The following is a 21,864-nucleotide window of genomic DNA, read 5'->3' as shown; positions in this document are numbered from 1 at the left end:
AACTTTTGACTTTTGTTGTTGGTGAACTATCCACATGTGAACTCGCTCAATGTTAGAAAATAAAGTCCCCACAACCAGGAGCAGACACAGACAGGAGAGGGCCCCTGTGCCAGAACAATGTATGGGCCCTTTGCAGTCCACTAGCTCAAGCTCATCAATATGCACAATTACTGCTGCTTTGGAGACGGATGTTGGTCCCCTTACCTCTTGGGCTCCTGTGTCTGCACAGGTTACACCGATGATATTAAAATTTAGAAAAAAGTGAAAGTAGCAGTCACCGTATCATTAAAAGACATAATCCTATATTTCATGTCAGTATAAAAGATAGTGGCAAGCAGGGAGTGCGGGGAGGAGAAGGACGCACGCGCTTGATTCAGCGTGAAACAGCTGTCGCCCTCCTTCTACTCACACTCCCTGCTTGCCACTATTTTTTATACTGACATGAAATAAAGGATTATTTCTTTTAATGGTATGGTGAGTGCAGCTTTCCCCTTTTTCTACATTGTACTGCCATTTTCTATTTTTGATAAAGCATTGCACCGCCACAACCATACAGTGGTGGCCAAAAGTATTGGCACCCCTGCAATTCTGTCAGATAATACTCAGTTTCTTCCTGAAAATGATTGCAATCACAAATTCTTTGGTATTATCTTCATTTAAATTGCTTGCAAGGAAAAAACATAAAAGAGAATGAAGCAAAAATCAAATCATGGATCATTTCAAACAAAACTCCAAAAATGGGCCAGACAAAAGTATTGGCACCCTCAGCCTAATACTTGGTTGCACAACCTTTAGCCAAAATAACTGCGAACAACCGCTTCTGGTAACAATCAATGAGTTTCTTACAATGCTCTGCTGGAATTGTAGAGCATTCTTCTTTGGCAAACTGCTCCAGGTCCCTGATATTTGAAGGGTGCCTTCTCCAAACTGCTATTTTGAGATCTCTCCACAGGTGTTCTATGGGATTCAGGTCTGGACTCATTGCTGGCCACCTTAGAAGTCTCCAGTGCTTTCTCGCAAACCATTTGATAGTGCTTTTGGAAGTGTGTTTTGGGTCATTGTCCTGCTGGAAGACCCATGACCTCTGAGGGAGACCCAGCTTTCTCACACTGGGCCCTACATTATGCTGCAAAATTTGTTGGTAGTCTTCAGACTTCATAACGCCATGCACACGGTCAAGCAGTCCAGTGCCAGAGGCAGCAAAGCAACCCCAAAACATCAGGGAACCCACGCCATATTTGACTGTAGGGACCGTGTTCTTTTCTTTGAATGCCTCTTTTTTTTCCCTGTACACTCTATGTTGATGCTTTTTCCCAAAAAGCTCTACTTTTGTCTCATCTGACCAGAGAACATTCTTCCAAAATGTTTTAGGCTTTCTCAGGTAAGTTTTGGCAAACTCCAGCCTGGCTTTTTTATGTCTCGGGGTAAGAAGTGGGGTCTTCCTGGGTATCCTACCATACAGTCCCTTTTCATTCAGACTCCGACGGATAGTACGGGTTGACACTGTTGTACCCTCGGACTGCAGGGCAGCTTGAATTTGTTTGGATGTTAGTCGAGGTTCTTTATCCACCATCCGCACAATCTTGCGTTGAAATCTCTCGTCAATTTTTCTTTTCCGTCCACATCTAGGGAGGTTAGCCACAGTGCCATGGGCTTTAAACTTCTTGATGACACTGCGCACGGAAGACACAGGAACATTCAGGTCTTTGGAGATGGACTTGTAGCCTTGAGATTGCTCATGCTTCCTCACAATTTGGTTTCTCAAGTCCTCAAACAGTTCTTTGGTCTTCTTTCTTTTCTCCATGCTCGATGTGGTACACACAAGGACACAGGACAGAGGTTGAGTCAACTTTAATCCATGTTAACTGGCTGCAAGTGTGATTTAGTTATTGCCAACACCTGTTAGGTGCCACAGGTAAGTTACAGGTGCTGTTAATTACACGAATTAGAGAAGCACCACATGATTTTTCAAACAGTGCCAATACTTTTGTCCACCCCTTTTTTAGGTTTGGTGTGAAATTATATCGAATTTGGCTTTACGACAATTCTTTTTGTGTTTTTTCATTGAAGACAAATTAAATGAAGATAATAATACCAAAGAATTTGTGATTGCAATCATTTTCAGAAAGAAACTGAGTATTATCTGACAGAATTGCAGGGGTGCCAATATTTTGGCCACCACTGTATCTTCCGATATTGTGCCTAAATTACAGGTCACGTGTTCCTCCTGCTTAATATGTGCTGCAGGTATCCTTTCACTTGTTACACCGATGATATGTTCGCCCCTGTTCACAAACCTGCTTTCCGGTAAAACCAGTAGGTACACCAGTGTTACATCATTGTCTAGTCACGCTCCAGCTTCTTCTGTTGTCAGGAAATGCTGCACTTGCTATACGGATAATCAACACCATCTTCACTGGCGTTGAAGATGGTAATGTTGCTAGCATTAATGAGTGCTGCAGGCGAGGACCTCAGAATGTATTGGTATGGGTGGGAATTATGTTGCTGGTAATCTGGAGAGTGCGTGGGTTTCTGCAGAACAGCTAATTATCAAGTGTAATTAGCTCCCTACTCTTACCTATGAAGCAGCACTGCACCCTACTTAAACTCATAGCAATCAGATGGGTGTTGCAAATGAATACTGGCCCTGGCTTGATTCTCCTTCTCTGATACCTGACCCTACTTACTTCAATACCTGTTGCTGACCCTGGACTGATTTAACATTCCACCTGCCTCATGATTCTCCCTCTGACTCTGTCTTCTTGGTTTTGACCTTGGCTACCACCCTGACCTTGTCCTTGCCACCTAATTTTGTCTTGACTAGGTCTTCTTCCGGTCTATAATTCCCTAGTGGAACATGCAGAAGTAGTGCTGTTGCTTTAAAAGCATTCAGCAACTATTAAAAGTAACACAAGCACAGGAGACAGGAAGTATTGTGCTCCAGAAGCATCCAGCAACTAGAGGGGTTAACACAGTTACAGGAGAAGGGGAGTGTTTTAGCAAAGCCCCAGGGGGGGATTGTGGGGAAGTTATTTACTGTCTGGCTGGAGCCAAAGAGAAAGGTGGTGTGTGTTCTGTATCTCACAGACGTGCCCCTGCAAGTGAAAAGGATTCAAGTCAGGAGTGAAGCTAAGTCCAGGTCAGGTAGCGTTCCTGAACTAGCAGTGCAGAGTATTGTCAGGCAGAAAGATAAGGACTGGAAGAAATGGTGTCACAGGGATCATCTTCCTCAGCAAACCCTGCCCCCACCTCCATCTCACTGTGCTGTAAAGAATGCTGTGTTCATTAATGTGCCTTTGCATTAGAACTGTGCCATCCTGTACTACTGGGAAGACTGTGAACTGCTGTGCTGCTAAGGAAACTGTACTGTTTGTCACTGGAGCCTGTTGCTCATAAGACTTAACTTGCACTGGCTGTGCGGCTTATTAAATGCTACTGTTCTATTCTTTATAAGGACTCTTGTCAAGTGTGTCTGGTCAGCAAGTGAAACAACCTACGTGTCTGTGCTTGAGGGTCAATACCCCTGTGTGCCTGAGAGAAGCTGCAACGCATGGTCTATGGTCGCCCTGAGTAACGGTTCCCTCAGGATTCCAAAGAATTCATGTAACCTGTCTCGCCCCTATCTGAACCTAGCGGGGTGCGTGTAACACTAACCCTCTACCTGCATCCGGTCTTTGAATGATCTGCCTCCTCTGTTTGAAATCTCCATAGTGACCTGTCATTCAAAGACTGGAGGCAGGCGGAGGAGCCGGGGAATCAGACAAGGAGAAGACCCAATGCACAGTCCAGCTCCTGTACACCAAAGTTTAATTAGCAGAAAAATGATGATTAAACAAGAAGGACAAAGCAGATTTCTTCACCAAAGGATTTAATGTAATCTGTATTACAGCACCATTACATCCATGTCTTTTCTTTAGATTACAAAATCGTGCTGATAGGTTCCCTTTTTAGGGAAACTTACAGCAAGTTTTCACTATGCAATATCAGAACAGCATGATGTAAAGGCTGAGAGCCTAATTCCAGTGATGTGTCTAATACTGAGCTGTGTGCTGTTGTTTTAATAAAATCAGTATTTTATCATCAGTAGATTATCTCTAGATGACTAACTGTCTTGTGCAATGTAGTCATTCTGTTGTGTATAACTGTAACGGGTCTGGAAGGCGGAACCTCTGAGCTACTATACAAGGGGGCGGTCCTTGTAAGGAAGCGGGTGGCTCCCAGGGAAGACGGGCAGGTAGTCACGGCAAGTGACAGGGACAGTCTCTGGGTAGAAGGGCAGGTAGTCACGGCAAGTGACAGGGACAGTCTCTGGGTAGAAGGGCAGGTAGTCACGGCAAGTGACAGGGACAGTCTCTGGGTAGAAGGGCAGGTAGTCAAGGCAAGTGACAGGGACAGTCTCTGGGTAGACTAGCAGACAGGTAGCAGGTGGACGCTCCCAGGTGAGCGGGCAAGAGTCTCTGGACGGGCAGGTGGTCACGGCAAGTGACGGCAGAGCCTCCAGGTAGGCTAGCAGGCAGGTAGCAGGTGAGCGTTCCCAGGTGAGCGGGCAAGAGTCTCTGGACGGGCAGGTGGTCACGGCAAGTGACGGCAGAGCCTCCAGGTAGGCTAGCAGGCAGGTAGCAGGTGAGAGCTCCCAGGTGAGCGGGCAGGCTGGTCCATAGACAGACTGACAGGTGTCGGAAGGCAGACCGTCGGACCGCAGGCTTGCAAGCAGGTAAGTGGATATCAGGCAGGTATCAAGCAGGAATCTGGCAGGTGACTGGCAGGTAACAAGCAGGAATCTGGCAGGTGAATGGCAGGTAACTGGTAACGGGACCTGAGGGCTGAAACAGAGTGAAGGCTTTGCAACAACATTGCTCGGGCACCTCCATTTTGGAGGAGGTGCCTTATATATGGAGAGATCCTCCGGCCATTGGCCGGGGACTCCTTAGGATGGCGCGCGCGGCCCCTTTAAGAGAGGGGAAGTGCACGCGCGTGCCCTAAGCACAGTGGCCGGGAAGGAGCGTGCGCTGCCAGCAGAGCGGGAGGAAGACGCCGGGCACGGAGCGGAGAGGTGAAGGGAACAGCGTCCCTGCCTAGCAGGAGGCAGGGACGCCGACGCTACAGTACCCCCCCCCTTTAGGCCCCCCCTTTTTAAGGCCAGACAGAAATTTATCAAGGATGAGAGGGGCATGGATGTTCTCCCGGGGCTCCCACGTTCTCTCCTCAGGACCAAACCCCTTCCAGTCTACTAGAAAAAAGGTCTTTCCTCTTACCCTTTTGGTGGCCAGAATGTTCTCTACCTCAAACTCGTTTTCAGCGGAAACCGGAGCAGGAGGCGTACCTGTAGACTTGGAAAAAGAGTTAAGTACCACGGGTTTGAGGAGAGATACATGGAAGGAATTAGGGATCCGCAAGTTGGCCGGGAGTTTCAATTTATAGGCCACCGGGCTGATCTGTTTGATAACCTCCAGTGGGCCGATGAACCGAGGCCCTAATTTGTAGGAAGGAACCTTGAGCCGGACATACTTGGACGAGAGCCAGACTCTATCTCCAGGACAGAATTGTGGAGGATCCAGGCGTTTTTTGTCAGCGTGTTTTTTCATCCGCTCGGACGACTGAAGGAGTGCGGATCGGGTACTCTCCCAAATGGAGGAAAATTTGCTAACGAGAGATTCCGCAGCCGGATTGTCCACCGAGGTGGAGACGGGAAATGGGATCCGAGGATGCTGACCGAAGACTACAAAAAACTGGGATTTGGAGGAAGATTCGCTCTCGTGATTATTGTAAGAGAATTCGGCCCATGGTAGGAGATCCACCCAGTGTGAATGGTGGGCATTAACGAAGTGCCGGAGGTAACTAGTCAGGATCTGATTGATCCGCTCCACTTGACCATTGGACTGTGGGTGGTATGCGGAGGAGAAGTCCAGGGTGACGTCTAGCAGCTTACATGTGGCTCTCCAGAAGCGTGAGGTGAACTGAACCCCACGATCCGACACGATGTGGAGGGGCAGGCCATGGAGACGGAAGATGTGGCGGATAAAGTCTTTAGCCAGCTCGGGTGCAGACGGGAGGCCTGGCAGGGGAATGAAATGAGCCATTTTGGAAAAGTGGTCAGCGACCACCCAAATGACCGTACAACCGGCAGAGACAGGGAGATCTGTTATGAAGTCCATAGCTATATGCTGCCAGGGGGCAGCAGGTACTGGAAGAGGAAGGAGGCGACCGGCTGGCAGGTGTCTCGAAACCTTGTTGCGGGCGCAGGACACACAGGCAGAAACAAAGTCTATTACGTCCTTGTGCAGGGTAGGCCACCAGTAGTGCCGGGTGATAAGCTGGAGGGTCTTTTTCTGACCGGCGTGGCCAGCTAGCTTAGACGAGTGACCCCAGTGTAGGATCTTCTCCCGATCAGGTACCGTTACGAACGTCTTACCGGGAGGGAGACGATTTAGACTCACGGGGGCCACTTTCATTACTCTGGCGGGATCGATGATGTGTTTAGGTTCCTCCTCAAGATCAGACACCAGGAAGGATCGGGACAAGGCGTCAGCTTTGATGTTTTTGTCAGCGGGGCGAAAATGAAGAACAAAATCAAAGCGAGCAAAAAACAAGGACCACCGGGCTTGGCGTAGCTTAAGTCTCTGGGCACTCTGGAGGTAAGCCAAGTTCTTGTGGTCCGTGTAAATTATTACTGGGTAAAGAGCCCCCTCGAGCAGGTAACGCCACTCCTCCAATGCCAGCTTAATGGCCAATAACTCTCGGTCTCCTATAGAATAGTTGTGCTCGGAAGAGGAGAAGAGTTAGGAGAAGAAGCCACAAGTTACCATTCTCCTGGAAGACGATTTTTGGGTAAGTACCGCTCCAGCTCCAGAGGAGGAGGTGTCAACTTCCAGGAAGAATTGCTTGTTGCCGTCTGGGCGATGCAGCACCGGGGCGGAAGAGAAAGCCTGTTTTAAGGAAAGAAAGGCTTCCTCTGCTTCGGGCGGCCATTCTCTGGGATTAGTGCCCTTACAGGTAAGCGCAGAGATTGGGGCAGTCCGGGAAGAGAAGTGCGGTATGAAGAGGCGGTAGTAGTTGGCGAAGCCCAGGAACCGCTGAATAGCCTTCAACCCCTCTGGTAGAGGCCCCTTCTCGATGGCAGACAGTTTCTCAGGATCCATTCGTAGGCCGGTCTGAGAAATTATGTAGCCCAAAAACGGAAGCGAAGTCTGCTCAAAGAGGCACTTCTCATATTTAGTGTAGAGGTGGTTCTGCCTGAGCCTGAGCAGAACCTGACGAACATCCCTCCGGTGTGTGGGGAGATCCGGAGAGAAGACCAAGATGTCATCCAGGTACACCACTACGCAGGAGTAGAGAAGGTCCCGGAAGATGTCATTGACCAACTCTTGAAAGACGGCGGGAGCGTTACAGAGACCGAAGGGCATTACCAGGTATTCATAGTGGCCGTCCCGGGTGTTGAATGCCGTCTTCCATTCATCCCCCTGACGGATATGGAGCAGGTTATACGCCCCACAGAGGTCCAGCTTGGTGAAGATTCTAGCCCCCCTCAGACGGTCAAATAATTCCGGAATGAGCGGATGGGGGTATTTATTCTTCACCGTGATCTGGTTAAGGCCTCTATAGTCTATACAGGGACGGAGTGAGCCGTCCTTCTTTTTGACGAAGAAGAAGCCTGCTCCCGCCGGGGAAGTAGATTTCCGGATGAATCCCCGGGCCAGATTCTCCTCAATATATTCTGACATGGATCGGGTCTCAGCAGCGGACAAAGGGTAAATGCGCCCACGGGGAGGAGTAGCGCCAGGCATCAGGTCGATTGGGCAGTCGTATGGTCTATGAGGGGGTAATGTCTCTGCCTCCTTTTTATTAAAGACGTCCGCATACGACCAATAAGGAGCCGGAAGACCAGGTAGATTGGCTGGAGTAGGAGAAGGACGGACAGGATGGACGGGAACTAAACAAGTCTTATGGCAGTCCTGTCCCCAGCGAAGGACTTCTCCGGTCTGCCAATCAAGCACGGGTGCATGTCTCTGAAGCCAAGGTAGGCCTAGTAAGAGGGCGTGAGAGAGTCCAGGCAGAACATGAAAGAAGATGCTCTCAGAGTGCAGCATTCCCACCTGCAGGGTTATGGATTCGGTGATGAGTTGGATGGGATGTGGTAAGAGGCCCCCATCCACGGCAGTGACAGATAAGGGTACAGCTAGAGGTTTGGTGGGAATGCGGTATTTCTCTACCAGAGACTGAGAAATGAGATTTCCGGCAGCTCCAGAGTCAAGTTGAGCCAGTTCAAAATAACGGTTCTCCCCGCAGATGATAGAGACCGACAGCAGCAGAGATGGAGAGGGTTTATTCTTGTCTAGGACGACCTCTCTGAGCGATCCTAGACACAGGTGTTTCCCGACCTCTCCGGGCAGGAACGGATCCGGTGCTCCTTACTGCCACAGTAGAAGCAGCTCCCCTCGGCACGGCGTAACTCTTGACGGGTTTTGACCATCTTGGTCTGGTCGACCTGCATAGGCTCAGGTGAGTGCGCCTGGGTAGTAACGGGAGAAGTGACAGGTTTCTGGAAGGTAGGGGCTAGACGTGGAAACCTCCTCTCACGGGTGACCTCTTTGGCGCACTCCTGGAACCGGATGTCAATCCGGGTGGCAAGTGTTATTAAGTCATCGAGAGTGGTAGGAATGTCCCGACCGGCGAGTTCATCTTTAATACGGCCGGACAGACCCTCCCAAAAGAGAGACACCAGGGCGTCGTTATCCCAGGCCAGCTCCGAAGCAAGGGTACGGAACCGTATGGCATATTGGCCCACGGTGAGATTTCCTTGATGGAGGCGTAGCAGAGATGATGCGGATGAGGTCTTCCGTCCGGGTTCGTCGAAGACTTTCCGGAAAGCCGTGAGAAAGGCTGGCAGGTCGGACACTAGGGGGTCTCCTCTCTCCCATAGAGGATTTAGCCAAGCCAGTGCCTCCCCCGTGAGATGGGACATAATGAAGGCTATTTTGGCCCGGTCGGAGATAAGCTGGTGGGACAGGAGTTCAAAGTGCAGGGTGCACTGGTTTATGAAGCCCCGGGCTTGAGCGGGATCGCCTCCGAAGCGAGGAGGTGCAGAAAGTCGGGGTCCGGGGCAGGATACCATGGTATTGGTGGGCAGCGGCGCTGCCGGGTTGCGAGTCATGACACTAGCGGTGGTTACTCGTGGAGCAGTCAGGGTGTCCAGGCGAGAGTTGACATTCCGCAGGTGACTCAGGATGGACTCCTGTTGGGACCTCTGCCGGGACAGTTCATGACATAGGTCTGAGAGCGAGGGAGCTTGGGTGCCACCGGGTTCCATGGCCCGAGCAAACTGTAACGGGTCTGGAAGGCGGAACCTCTGAGCTACTATACAAGGGGGCGGTCCTTGTAAGGAAGCGGGTGGCTCCCAGGGAAGACGGGCAGGTAGTCACGGCAAGTGACAGGGACAGTCTCTGGGTAGAAGGGCAGGTAGTCACGGCAAGTGACAGGGACAGTCTCTGGGTAGAAGGGCAGGTAGTCACGGCAAGTGACAGGGACAGTCTCTGGGTAGAAGGGCAGGTAGTCACGGCAAGTGACAGGGACAGTCTCTGGGTAGACTAGCAGACAGGTAGCAGGTGGACGCTCCCAGGTGAGCGGGCAAGAGTCTCTGGACGGGCAGGTGGTCACGGCAAGTGACGGCAGAGCCTCCAGGTAGGCTAGCAGGCAGGTAGCAGGTGAGCGTTCCCAGGTGAGCGGGCAAGAGTCTCTGGACGGGCAGGTGGTCACGGCAAGTGACGGCAGAGCCTCCAGGTAGGCTAGCAGGCAGGTAGCAGGTGAGCGCTCCCAGGTGAGCGGGCAAGAGTCTCTGGACAGGCAGGTGATCACGGCAAGTGACGGCAGAGCCTCCAGGTAGTCTAGCAGGCAGGTAGCAGGTGAGCGCTCCCAGGTGAGCGGGCAAGAGTCTCTGGACAGGCAGGTGGTCACGGCAAGTGACGGCAGAGCCTCCAGGTAGGCTAGCAGGCAGGTAGCAGGTGAGCGCTCCCAGGTGAGCGGGCAGGCTGGTCCATAGACAGACTGACAGGTGTCGGAAGGCAGACCGTTGGACCACAGGCTTGCAAGCAGGTAAGCGGATATCAGGCAGGTATCAAGCAGGAATCTGGCAGGTGACTGGCAGGTAACAAGCAGGAATCTGGCAGGTGACTGGCAGGTAACTGGTAACGGGACCTGAGGGCTGAAACAGAGTGAAGGCTTTGCAACAACATTGCTCGGGCACCTCCATTTTGGAGGAGGTGCCTTATATATGGAGAGATTCTCCGGCCATTGGCCGGGGACTCCTTAGGACGGCGCGCGCGGCCCCTTTAAGAGAGGGGAAGCGCGCGCACGCGCACCCTAAGCACAGTGGCTGGGAAGGAGCGTGCGCTGCCAGCAGAGCGGGAGGAAGACGCCGGGCACGGAGCGGAGAGGTGAGGGGAACAGCATCCCTGCCTAGCAGGAGGCAGGGACGCCGACGCTACAATAACCCCACACCCACCACTGATTAGAAGTTTTCTGTCAATAAACAGTGTACACAGAAACCTGTCAATCACTGGTGTGGGCAGAGTTCTAAAACACTCAGCATTCAAAGTACTGCTATGTCTGCAGCAGAAAAAAATGTGATTTTCTCACAACTGGTGCACCCAGTGAACTCTAAGTGATACATAGCTGGAATCAGGGTCTGCACTCACTTGGCCGCAGCATCTATCGCTCATTTTGTAACAGAACATCATCAGTAAGGCATTTTTTCCTATTATTTAGAGCAGTAATGGAATTCAAATATCATATTTCATATTTACATGCTATAGAACTCAAATTGCAACTTTATTTATTACTTATGTATAGAGATGGTTACTCTTATTATGCACCTGTACACACCAGTTTTCTGTTTGGAAGTGACAGTCAATATTTTGTTATATATATCATCAGGAAGGCGGCGCTGCAGTTACTTACTACAGTTCCTTGCATCGCCGCCCTCTGAAGACGTCCTGGATCCATGGTGATAGACTTTGTAGGAGAGGTGAGTGCAGCATCGGCAATCTGATTCTATCTCTGTCATCGCCACAGCTTCTGTGAAAGAAGACATCGTCAAGGTGCAGCGATAGAAGTAGTGGGTGCCAGGGCTGCTCTCATATCTACAGCAGCATCTATCACCATGGATTGAGGATGTCTTCAGATGGCAGCGGTACAAGAAAATGTAATGAATAACTGCAGTGCCGCCCACTGATGATATCTTGTTTCTGGAGTGGCGTTAGATGCTGCAAGTGAGTTCAGCGCCAGCCTCTTGTGATGTCCCATTTGAGACTCCTCTCAAACAAAACATCACATCAAATGCATTAAAAACCATATTTAAAGATTAGCTATATAAGGAAAAATGTAATGCTTTATAATAAAACTAAATGCAAAAGTGCAAAGATAGATATTTAAGAAGGATATTTTAGGTGCAGGGCCACCGCTTTAATTGTTTAATTCCAGTTGTCTGACTGCGGCCTGTTTTCTGACCATTCTTCGTCTGTTGATTTTGTACCTTTGCTGCCCTCCTTGTGCTGATCTACTACCTTGACTTCTCTCCTCTGATTCGCTCCTCCTGACAGCAGCCCTTCCATGGAAGCAATCCAGTGGACCCAATTATAAGACTAGATCCTTGTACAGGGGTAAAGGGGCAAAGGCTGGAATTCCTTTGGAATCTGCCAGACGGAGTGGCAAGTGCCAAGTCTTTCTGAGGTAGCCTTTTTGGACCTACGGCCTCTGACAGATGTTACAGTTTGGACCTGTAGGGCTACATTGCTATGATGAGTATTTGGTGAGTTTTGATGGTGCAAATTCACATCAGCATTTCTGCACATATTAGGTTACTTGCGTTTTTTCTTTGCATTTTTGAAAGAGTTATTTTTACATACAATTTTATCGCATTTTTTGATACAGCAGTTGTTGTTTCTCTTTGATATGTCATGTTTTAAATAAAGCTGCTTTGCTTTTGATACTTCCTGGTATTTGGCTTTCACAAAACTTTATTGATATACTTAGGTGCGGATTACATGTGTTTTACTGTGTTCCATATTGAAAACGCAGTACAAACACATGTGCATTTTTGACTTGCGGATTTTAGGTATCTAATACAAGTCTATGGGGAAAAACAAATGAAATTGACGTTACAGATTTCTGTCAATTTACATGGTGTAGGTAAAAAGCACAGTGGTCATGAAATTTCTATAATCCCATCTACTTTGCTGGAGCTGTAAGACGCTGCCATTTTTGTGCAGCAAAAATTCAGTGTCAAAAACTCACCAAAATCTCATTGTGGGACCTTAACCTAATGGGGTTTTTATTCCGAATATTGATTCCGTCTAATTGACTTTCGGTCAGGGGGAAAATTTGGCCTTCCTATGGATCAATATAGTTAAACAAATTTCTAAAGTTCACCCATATTACTTAACTTTTTTTCATATCCTCTGCCATTGCTTGGTTGAATTTTTGAAACAGTACTAACTCTGTAACCATGAGTGTTTCTAACCTGAATGTGAAATACATAATATTTTAATCACTGGTGGACACAGACAGAAAAGGGCCCCTGCGCAAGAACCATATATGTGCCTTTTGCAGTCCAATAACACATCATAATCCACAAATCCACCTATTTTGGAGGTGGAGCTAGGCCCCTTTACCTCTTGGGCCCTTGTGAAGTTCCACAGGTTGCATCAATGATATGTCTGCCCCTGATTTTATATATGATTTTAATATTTGGAACTGAAAAATGCAATGAATTTGTTCTCCTTAGCTTTGTTTCTTAATGTAGTAAGTTTACAGGCCTCTACAGCACTACCTGTATTTCTGAATTTAGAGATCACAACAACAGCTTTGGGCCACTTTCACACAGCAGTAGTTTAGTCATTAAATAACATTCATATTTAAAACGCAAATCCAGGGGTGAAAAGTAGACCAACAAAAAGTTTAAAAGAAACAAACTGTACCTTTTTGTTTTTTTTGGGCTCGCCTTGGTTTTGGCTTTGACATACTGGAGGAAAATACTAAGCAAAAAACTGCCCTGTGATAGTGGTCTTAGTCGCGTGGCATGGACATTACCTTCACTTGATGTGGGTGCACTGCAAGATCAGACAGAGCCCATGGAATAAAGTGGCGCTGTATTTGAAAAATAAGCTGACCCTTTTTCTAGTTTCTTACAACCCCCTAAACACTATGATTTGGTGGTTGCAGGATGTGGGACAAGCTGTTTAAAACAGGCATAAAGCAAGAACATAAACTATATAGCAGTGTGTGCATTGTAGGTGCTGCAAAAGCTGCCATTCATATCTAGTCATAGCTGACTGTTATAGTCACCAAGAGAAAGACCGGATGGGACAACCTGTTATAAGTGATCAGTTTTTGATCTTCTTAGGCTGCCTTCGTTCCCTTAGCAAAGACGGAGAAAAGTTCTCAGTTTATATGTTCCCATATCCTCTATTTATGTGACAGAGGCCAAAACAGTGCTCTTTTTACCTCCGTCTAGCCAAAATCTGTCTGCATACAGCTTAACTGTATAGGAAAACAAAGCAAACTGCGCTTTACTATACAGAGGGTCACAGCAAAAAAACGTATACCGTGTGGCATATACTTTTTAGCAGTGTGTCCCTGTGGTGAATGGATGCCTACACACTGTCGTCAGATGAATACCTCCTGAGTGTCATCATTTATGATACATAGATCAATTTTTCCTCTGTACAGCTGATATTCTATATAAAAAAAGATTTGTTATAGTTCCACTAGGGGGCAGTATATGTATATTCAACTGTAGCTCCAAGGGCTTGTCCTTCTCTATGTAAGGAGACTAAAAAAGATGGAATACAATGAAAGTATATTGTATTAACTTCATTAACATTATTTCTTTTTTAATTTAAAAGATTAGTGAATTATTTTGATACACTAAAATATCTTTTTTATTTAGAAAAGAAAAAATTGAAGAGCACAGATTGTCCGCTCTGGGAAAGACTCTTACAAGGACCTTCTGGAAACATAGCAAGGATGTTCCTCATGGACAGAGAAGCAGAAGAGATCAGCGGCGATGTATAAATACTTATCATTTGTAACATAGTTTTGTCTATTGTTTGAAGGATAGCGTGTCACTTATATTTGGTTTTCTTGCTTAACAGGTAGCACAGTATATAAAATTTAGCCTTCCACTTTTGGAAAACATTTTGCAGCGACTGAATGAGGAGGAAGAGCGAGAAATCCAAAAGACTATCTCTAAGTAAGGAGCAACATCGTCATCTGTGAACGATGGGTGGATTTATCAGAAGCGAGATTTTTTAAGCATTTTTTTTTGCTTGGTGCTGCTTTGCCTATATTTGTGCTACATCATGCAACAAGTGTTTGATTTTTGATAAATTTGGCACTCTCTTAACTTCTATCTAGAGCTTTTCTCAACTTTTACTCCACCCTTCTACTAAAGTGAGATTCAAGATTTTTAGAAATTTGCTATTCATAAATCAGGCTTTCACGTATTCGCCTAGGTAACCTCACCAACTTTCACACCCATTTAGTGGTGAGAGCAAAAAGATGCAGATTTTGGCATAAAAAAAAACTTGCAACAAAATTTTAGAAGTCTTTTAAGATGTAAAATTGTCATAGAAGCCTTGATAAATTCCCCCCAATGTTTGTTTAGTCTGGATAAAGGTTTATTTTCAAAATACTGGTGCGATCGATCGACGCTCCTATATGTATGGGGATCTTTCATCTCTACCCTGACAGATGTTGAAGAGAGAAGGATCTGGTCTGGTGGATTTCTAATGGCTGACCCTTTAGTTATCCGGGAGATAAACTACCAGAAGAGTCTGGCTGCAGCCCTCTCATTAACATAGGAGCGCTACGTTGGGCAAGATAGCTGACGGCCAATTGATAGTTCATCTAAGTCCTATCCTAAAGGTCATCGTGGGAATGTAGCCTTAGTCACGGGAAAGTGGTTGAATGCAAAAACAATCCATGGTTATTTTGATCTTTACAAAGTGAATGCTGTGGCTGACCCATGTGTCATCCCAACAAGCTTCTCTTGTATTATTATTTAATTGGTTGAGAGGGGATATAATTTGAGGTTACTGTTATAGGGCATATATGGAGCCTTGTGTTAACAGTAGTGTTGAGCGAGCATGCTCGACACTGCTCGGTACTCGCCCGAGCATCTCACTTCTCGGGATGTTCGGCGAGCACCGAGCATTTCCGGGCTACTCGGACGGGAGCTCGGGTCTCCGCCCTGCATGTTTAGCGCTCTTTACAGAGCCAATGAACATGCAGGGATTGCCAGCCAGTCACTGTAATGCCGCAGCCATGTTGGTTGTGGGCATTACAGTGATTGGCTGGCCGCACAGCGTCACCTCGAGTATTTAAAACCGGGCGCCGCCATCTTGGACACAGTCGCTCCAGATCAGACAGTGTAGGGAGAGTGCTGCTGAGCTAGGGAGAGATTTATACTGCGAAATAGGTAGCGTAGGGTCTCTAAAGCCTGCAAAATCAAGCAAACAGTCCTTCTCAGGACTAATATCCATCCCAGATATCAGGCAGGCAGGCTGTATAGGAGATGCAGTGGTTATACCAACAAACACTGCATTACAGTCCTGTGTGCTGCTTTTCAAATTGCTAGACTTAGCCCCAGGTCTCAGGGGCCAGGAAAAATCCTTTTTTTTTCATCTAAATCCTCTTTTTTTTTTTTTTTTCCTCAGTCAGACTGTACAAATACCTGTCTTATTAACCTTTTGGCATCCCCCCCCCCCCCAAAAAAAAAAAATTGAGTGTGTCGCTGACTGTTCAGACACAAATATATCTGTTTAAAAGAGTCTGGTGTAGGCCAGATAACGAGAACTGTAGTTTTCCTCTTCCACGGTTCAAATCTCCTTTTTATTACCCTTTTGCCATTGATAGTGCGAGTGTAAGCTATTTTACTTCATTTACAATGGGCAAGGCGCGTGGCAAGGGACATGGAACTAGACGTTCTGGTGATGGTGCGTGCAGAGGACGCGGCCGTGGCCAAGGTGGAAATGTGCCACAACCAACAGCCACATCTTCTTGCTCCCAGTTCTTGACCGAATTACTAGGGAAGCACACAACCACTATTGCGAACTGATCAGTGTGAACAGGTTATTAATTGGATAGCAGATAATACTTCCACTCACCTGGGCACCACCACCTCCGGTCTGTCTTCCACACGGTCAAGTGTTAGTAGCCGTGAGTCTCGACTGCATACTCCTCCTCACCTTGATGCTCCTTCCTCCCACCATGCCGAGTGTCGTCAGACAGCACCTGATCCCACAGTTGGACTCTCTGAAGAACTGTTCACTGGTCCATTTCCATATTTGGGCCCCTCGCCTGCTCCGCTTGAAGTGGTGGAAGAGGAGATCCCATGTAACGATGGCCAAATATTTGAACAGCCACAGGAAGGCGACGCTGGCAATTTGTCACAAGAGGTGGACGATGACAAGACACAATTGCCACGAAGTGAGGAGGAGGACCGTGGTGGATGATCTAGTAACTGACCCAATGTGGCAGGAGGACACGCAGAGCGAGGCCAGCAGCACACAGGGGGAGGGAGGCAGAGTACCCCAACAGGCAGGAAGAAGCAGTGTGGTGGCCGCAGACAGAAGACGGTCAACCGCTCCCCGTAACACCAACACGAGGGACGTTGCCAGTACAACCGGTAGGTCTTCCAGAGTCTGGAATTTTTTTAAAGACTCTGCTGATAACCCCAAAAAGGCCATTTTTACCACCTGCCAGGCCAGCATCAGCAGGGGTGACAAAACTACCAGCCTGACCACCACCAGCATGATCAGGCACAAGTCAGCAAAGCACCCGACTTTGTGGGGCGAACCCCAGGGTCCACGACCAGTGTCAGCGGGTGTCACCACTGCTTCTTCCGCTGTTGTGCGCGTAAGAGAACCCCCTGTTGTGCGTGCAAGGCAATCCCCTGTCCATACTGCATGCAAAGATGCCCCCTCCTCTCAGTCTTCACTTGTTATGGCAGTTTCTCAAGAAACAGCATCAACGTCCACGTCCACGTCCCACCGCAGCGTTCAATTGTCCATATCCCAGACCTTTCACCGAAAGCGCAAATTCGCAGCCAACACCCCACAGGCCACAGTCCTAAATTCGCACATTTCATGACTGCTTGCGCTGGAAATGCGGCATTTTAGGCTGGTGGAGATGGAATCCTTCCGCAACCTTATGGCGGTGGCCGTCCCTCGGTACTCGGTCCCAAGCCGACACTATTTTGCCCGGTGTGCCATCCCCGCACTACACAAGCACGTGTCCAAAAACATCTGCCGTGCCTTCAACAACAATGTTACTGGGAGAGTCCACCTGACAACGGACATGTGGACAAGTGCTTGTGGCCAGGGACGGTACATCTCCCTGACGGCACACTGGGTAAACATAGTGGAAGCCGGGACCCAGTGGGACGTTGGGACGGAACACATCCTCCCCACACCGAGGATTGCGGGCCCTTTGTCAATCAGAGCTGCCCCCACAGTGTACAGCTCCTGCGCATCATCCTCCTCCTCCTCCTCATGTTCAGCCTCCATCTCAGATATCACCACATCAGTTACAAGTTGGAAGCACTGCAGTACTGCCTCAGCCAAGCGGCAACAGGCTGTACTGAAACTCATAAGCTTAGGTGATAAACCTCACATTGCTTGTGAGTTGTGGACAGCTGTGAAAGAGCAGGCAGATCTGTGGCTGAGACCGCTGAACCTACATCCAGGCATGGTCGTGTGTGACAATGGCCGTAACCTGGTGGCGGCTCTGAGGCGAGACGAGATCACACACGTACCATGCCTGGCTCATGTGCTTAACCTCATGGTTCAGTGGTTTCTTAAATCGTACCCCGAGTTGCCAGATGTGCTCGTCAAAGTACGCCGCCTGTCAGCTCATTTTCAGAAGTCGGCTATAGCTTCTGCCGCCCTTGCTGTGTTGCAGCTTCCGGCACACCGACTGGTGTGTGATGTCCCCACACGTTGGAACTCTACCCTCCACATGTTGCAAAGGATTTGTGAGCAGAAGAGAGCAATTGTGGAGTACCAGCTGCAACAAGGCCGTCGATATTCAGGTCAGACTCCACACATAAGACCTCAGGAGTGGACCTGGTTGTCTGACATATGTACCATCCTGACAAACTTTGAGGAGGCCACCAAGATGGTGAGTGGCAATGACGCCATCATTAGCGTCAGCATCCCACTTGTCAGGCTGCAATGCCTCCTCTTTAATTCTCTGCAGTGAGCGACAGACAGAGTATGATGAGATGGATCAAGAAGCCGTAGCGGGCGATTACACACAGCTCAGCCTCATCTCATCCCAACATGCATTGGGGGACAATGAGGGAGAGGAGGAGGAGGAAGAACAGGAGCTGGTATCATGCGCTGTAGACGGTAGTACCTGTACAACTGTCATACCGTCGGTTCAGCGTGGGTGGCCTGAGGACAGGAGGGAGGAGGAGGAGAGCATCGTCAGTCGTTATCTTGGTGAGGATACGGAAGTCTTGCCCGTTACCAGTCCGGTACGCATGGCTGACTTTGTTACGCTGCCTTAACCGTGACCCTCGCGTTGTCAAAATGTTGGGTGACAGTCATTACTGGTTGGTGACACTTTTAGACGCCCGCTACAAGGAGAACTTTCAGTCTCTTATTCCTGAGGTGGAGAGGTCTACAAAAATGGGGCAGTACCAGAAGGCCCTTGCTGCAGAACTGTTAAAAAAATTCCCATCTGAACACGCTAGCGGCAGAGGTCACAGTTCGTTGCCCAACCAAGGCGTACAGGCGAGAGAGATGCAACTCCAATCCAGCAGAGGCAGGGGAACACTGTCAACGTTCTGGGACAGTTTTCTGTGACCCCGCCCAGCATACAGGCCCTGAGGCGCGGGGTACTCTCACAAGGAGTGGAAAGTTTCAAAAGATGGTGAGGGAGTACCTTGCTGACCGTACCAGCGTCCTCCGTGATTCCTCTGTGCCTTTTAATTATTGGGTATCCAAGCTGGACACTTGGAATGAACTCGCTCTGTAGGCCTTGGAGGTCCTGGCCTGCCCTGCCGCTAGCGTGTTATCGGAGCGTGTTTTTAGTGCCGCTGGAGGAATTATAACTGATAAGCGCACTCGCCTGTCAACTCACAATGCTGACAAGCTGACCCTTATCAAAATGAACAAGGGCTGGATTGGGCCAGACTTCTCATCACCACAAAATGACAGCAGAGTAACATAAAGTCAAATCCACTGTGTTATTTCGGGAGGTGTATTCCCATGCACCGCTTCACACCCACACATGGGTATACGCTTCCCCATTTCGGGTGTTTTTTGCTCTTCTCCTTATCCTCAGCCTCCACCACCAATATACCACCAGGGTGACTGTGGTCCGTGTTGCCAGCATTGCAAGTTCCTCCATCCTAATTTTTGGCAGCTTTTGCTTGGAAGGCATAGGCAAAGACTATGGGAGACCCACTCCCCAATAATGGGAATAATGTTTTTAATATGCTGTACTGCATGGCTCTTGTAAGGGGCACTAAAACCGTCATGTTAAGCTACTGTCACCTCCACGTCTCTTCCAAGGGGCATTAAAACCGTCTTGCTAAACCACTCTGACCTCCACGTCTCTTCCAAGGGGCATTAAAACCATCTTGTTAAGCTACTGTGACCTCCATGTCTCTTCCAAGGGGCATTAAAACCGTCTTGTTAAGCTACTGTGACCTCCACGTCTCTACCAAGGGGCATTAAAACCGTCTTGTTAAACCACTCTGAACTCCACGTCTCTTCCAAGGGGCATTAAAACCGTCTTGTTAAACCACTCTGACCTCCACGTCTCTTCCAAGGGGCATTAAAACCGTCTTGTTAAGCTACTGTGTCCTCCACGTCTCTTCCAAGGGGCATTAAAACCGTCTTGTTAAACCACTCTGAACTCCACAGCTCTTCCAAGGGGCATTGAAATGTTGTTTTTAATTAACTCTAACCTCCACGACTCTTCCAACGGGCATTGCATTTCCTCCTAATTTTAGTCAGCTTTTGCTTTTCAATACATAGGCGAACACTAAGGGAGACCCACTCCCCAATAATGGGTAGAAGGTTTTTAGTACACTGTAATCCACGTCTGTTTCAAGCGGCATTGCAGTTCCTCATAATTTTTGGAATGCCTTCGTTTCACTGCTTAGGCCAACAGTGTACAGGAGACCCAGTTGCTATAAATGGAAAAAATGGTTTAGTTAAGGCCCTCTGACCTCCATGTCACTTCCAAGGGGCATTGGAGTGCCTCGAAATTTTTGGTAGGCATTGCACTCACTGTATGCCCTGATATTGATGTGAATGGTCCCTGTTCCTCCTGCTCTTTCTCCTTTGCCACCACCTCTTCCATCATTCATCACCTGAAGCTTTGTTTTAACGGGAGTCATAGAACTGGGATAGAAGCAGGAAAACATCCAGCAATCCTCGGAGGAGGTAGGATATGCGCCAAAACGCTGACCACCTGAGGCCTAGCCGCTACTACATACATGTGCTTGCATTCCAAGGAACAGAAAGCTAAGGAGATGGATTGCCTCATGATCATGAATAATTTACTCATGAGGAGGCCGACCACTGCTGCTGTCTACCTTCTGAAGTTTGTGTTGAAGCCTGATTGACCCAGGACCCGCAATCCTCTATGTCTGGAGGACGTGTTGCATCCCAGTGTCCAACTGTGTCCCGTCTTCCACAATATTAACCCAGTGTGAAGGCGTCAGTGAGATGGACGATCCCTGGCCACATTCACTTGTCCACGTGTTTGTGGTTAGGCTGTCCTTCCCACTAAATGCACAGGGGAGGGCACAGGTAATGTTTTGGTATGTGCGCTTGTGTATAAGGCGCACCGGGACAAATAGGAGCGGCTGGGGACAGAGTAAGGACATCCGGCCACCCCCTGGCGCCTGGGGACCAAGCGTGGACACCCGGCCGCCGGGCAGCTGGGGACTGAGTATGGATACCAGGCCGCCGACGCAGCCATGACGTGGTGGCCAGATTCCGCCTCCACAAGCCTAAAAGGCCCAATTTCGAGTGCAAGCAAGCTAGCTGTATTGTATTGCAGCCTGGGGGTGGGTGGGTGGCTGGCTGCACACTTACGCTTGCATTCCAAGAAAACAAATCAGATGCTAACTTCTATCATCATCATCATGCTCCTCACCTTGGCACTCTCAACTCCCCTGATGGAGAAGCCAGGGCCCACCGGAGGAGTCTGGTTGTCTGGTGGGCTCGGCCAATGCTGCCCTAAAGCAGGCCAGGCTAAGAAAAGTGTGGGGAAGGTTACCGGGACAAATAGGGGCGGCTGGGGACCGAGTGTGGACACCCGGCTGCCCCATGGCGGCTGGGGACCAAGCGTGGATACCCGGCCGCCGGGCGGCTGGGGACTGAGTATGGATACCAGGCTGCCGACGCAGCCATGACGTGGTGGCCAGATTCCGCCTCCACATTGCTAAAAGGCCCAATTTCAAGTGCAAGCAAGCAAGCAGTATGGTATTGCAGCCTGGGGGTGGGTGGGTGGCAGGCTGTCACACAGCACATGGTCAGATAAGGTTGTAAAATGTTAAAATGACATTTCCCGGTGAATGCATTTGTCATAGTTGAAAGTAATACAAAAGTGCAAAAACGCATAAAAAATGCTACTTGTGAACATAGCCCAAGGTGTGGAGGAGTATTTTTGGGTTTGGTTATTTATTTTACCTTATACACAAGTCTTTACCCTGGAAAGGATGTTCCTTTACATATTTCACAGGAAAGCAGTTTCAGTTTCGCTTTTGAACGTTTTATTGTGAGCCCGTAAAAGTGGCTTAATACCTCTGACCACGTTGTTGACAGCAGTGACCTGGGGGTCAGAAAT

The 21,864-nt window shown here is 48.6% G+C and overlaps 1 protein-coding gene and 1 long non-coding RNA gene across 2 annotated transcripts in view; one reads left to right on the top strand and one right to left on the bottom strand.

The window, feature by feature from the left end:
* Positions 1-21,864, bottom strand: part of LOC141153323 (uncharacterized) — a 76,394-nt gene that overhangs the window by 23,754 nt on the left and 30,776 nt on the right. The gene's annotated exons all lie outside the window — the stretch shown is intronic.
* RASSF6 (Ras association domain family member 6) overlaps positions 1-21,864 on the top strand; it is a 128,279-nt gene that overhangs the window by 93,935 nt on the left and 12,480 nt on the right. Inside the window, exons 9-10 of the mRNA XM_073638032.1 lie at positions 13,943-14,061; positions 14,148-14,245. Coding sequence (XP_073494133.1) covers positions 13,943-14,061; positions 14,148-14,245 — 217 coding nt within the window. The remainder of the gene's footprint in view (positions 1-13,942; positions 14,062-14,147; positions 14,246-21,864) is intronic.

The sequence above is a fragment of the Phyllobates terribilis genome, unplaced genomic scaffold (genome assembly GCF_046119375.1).
Source record: "Phyllobates terribilis strain yellow unplaced genomic scaffold, ASM4611937v1 Scaffold_1__5_contigs__length_1240528914, whole genome shotgun sequence".
NCBI lineage: Eukaryota > Metazoa > Chordata > Amphibia > Anura > Dendrobatidae > Phyllobates > Phyllobates terribilis.
The sequence above is the reverse complement of the archived record's forward strand: the minus strand, read 5'-3'. Positions and strand labels throughout refer to the sequence as shown.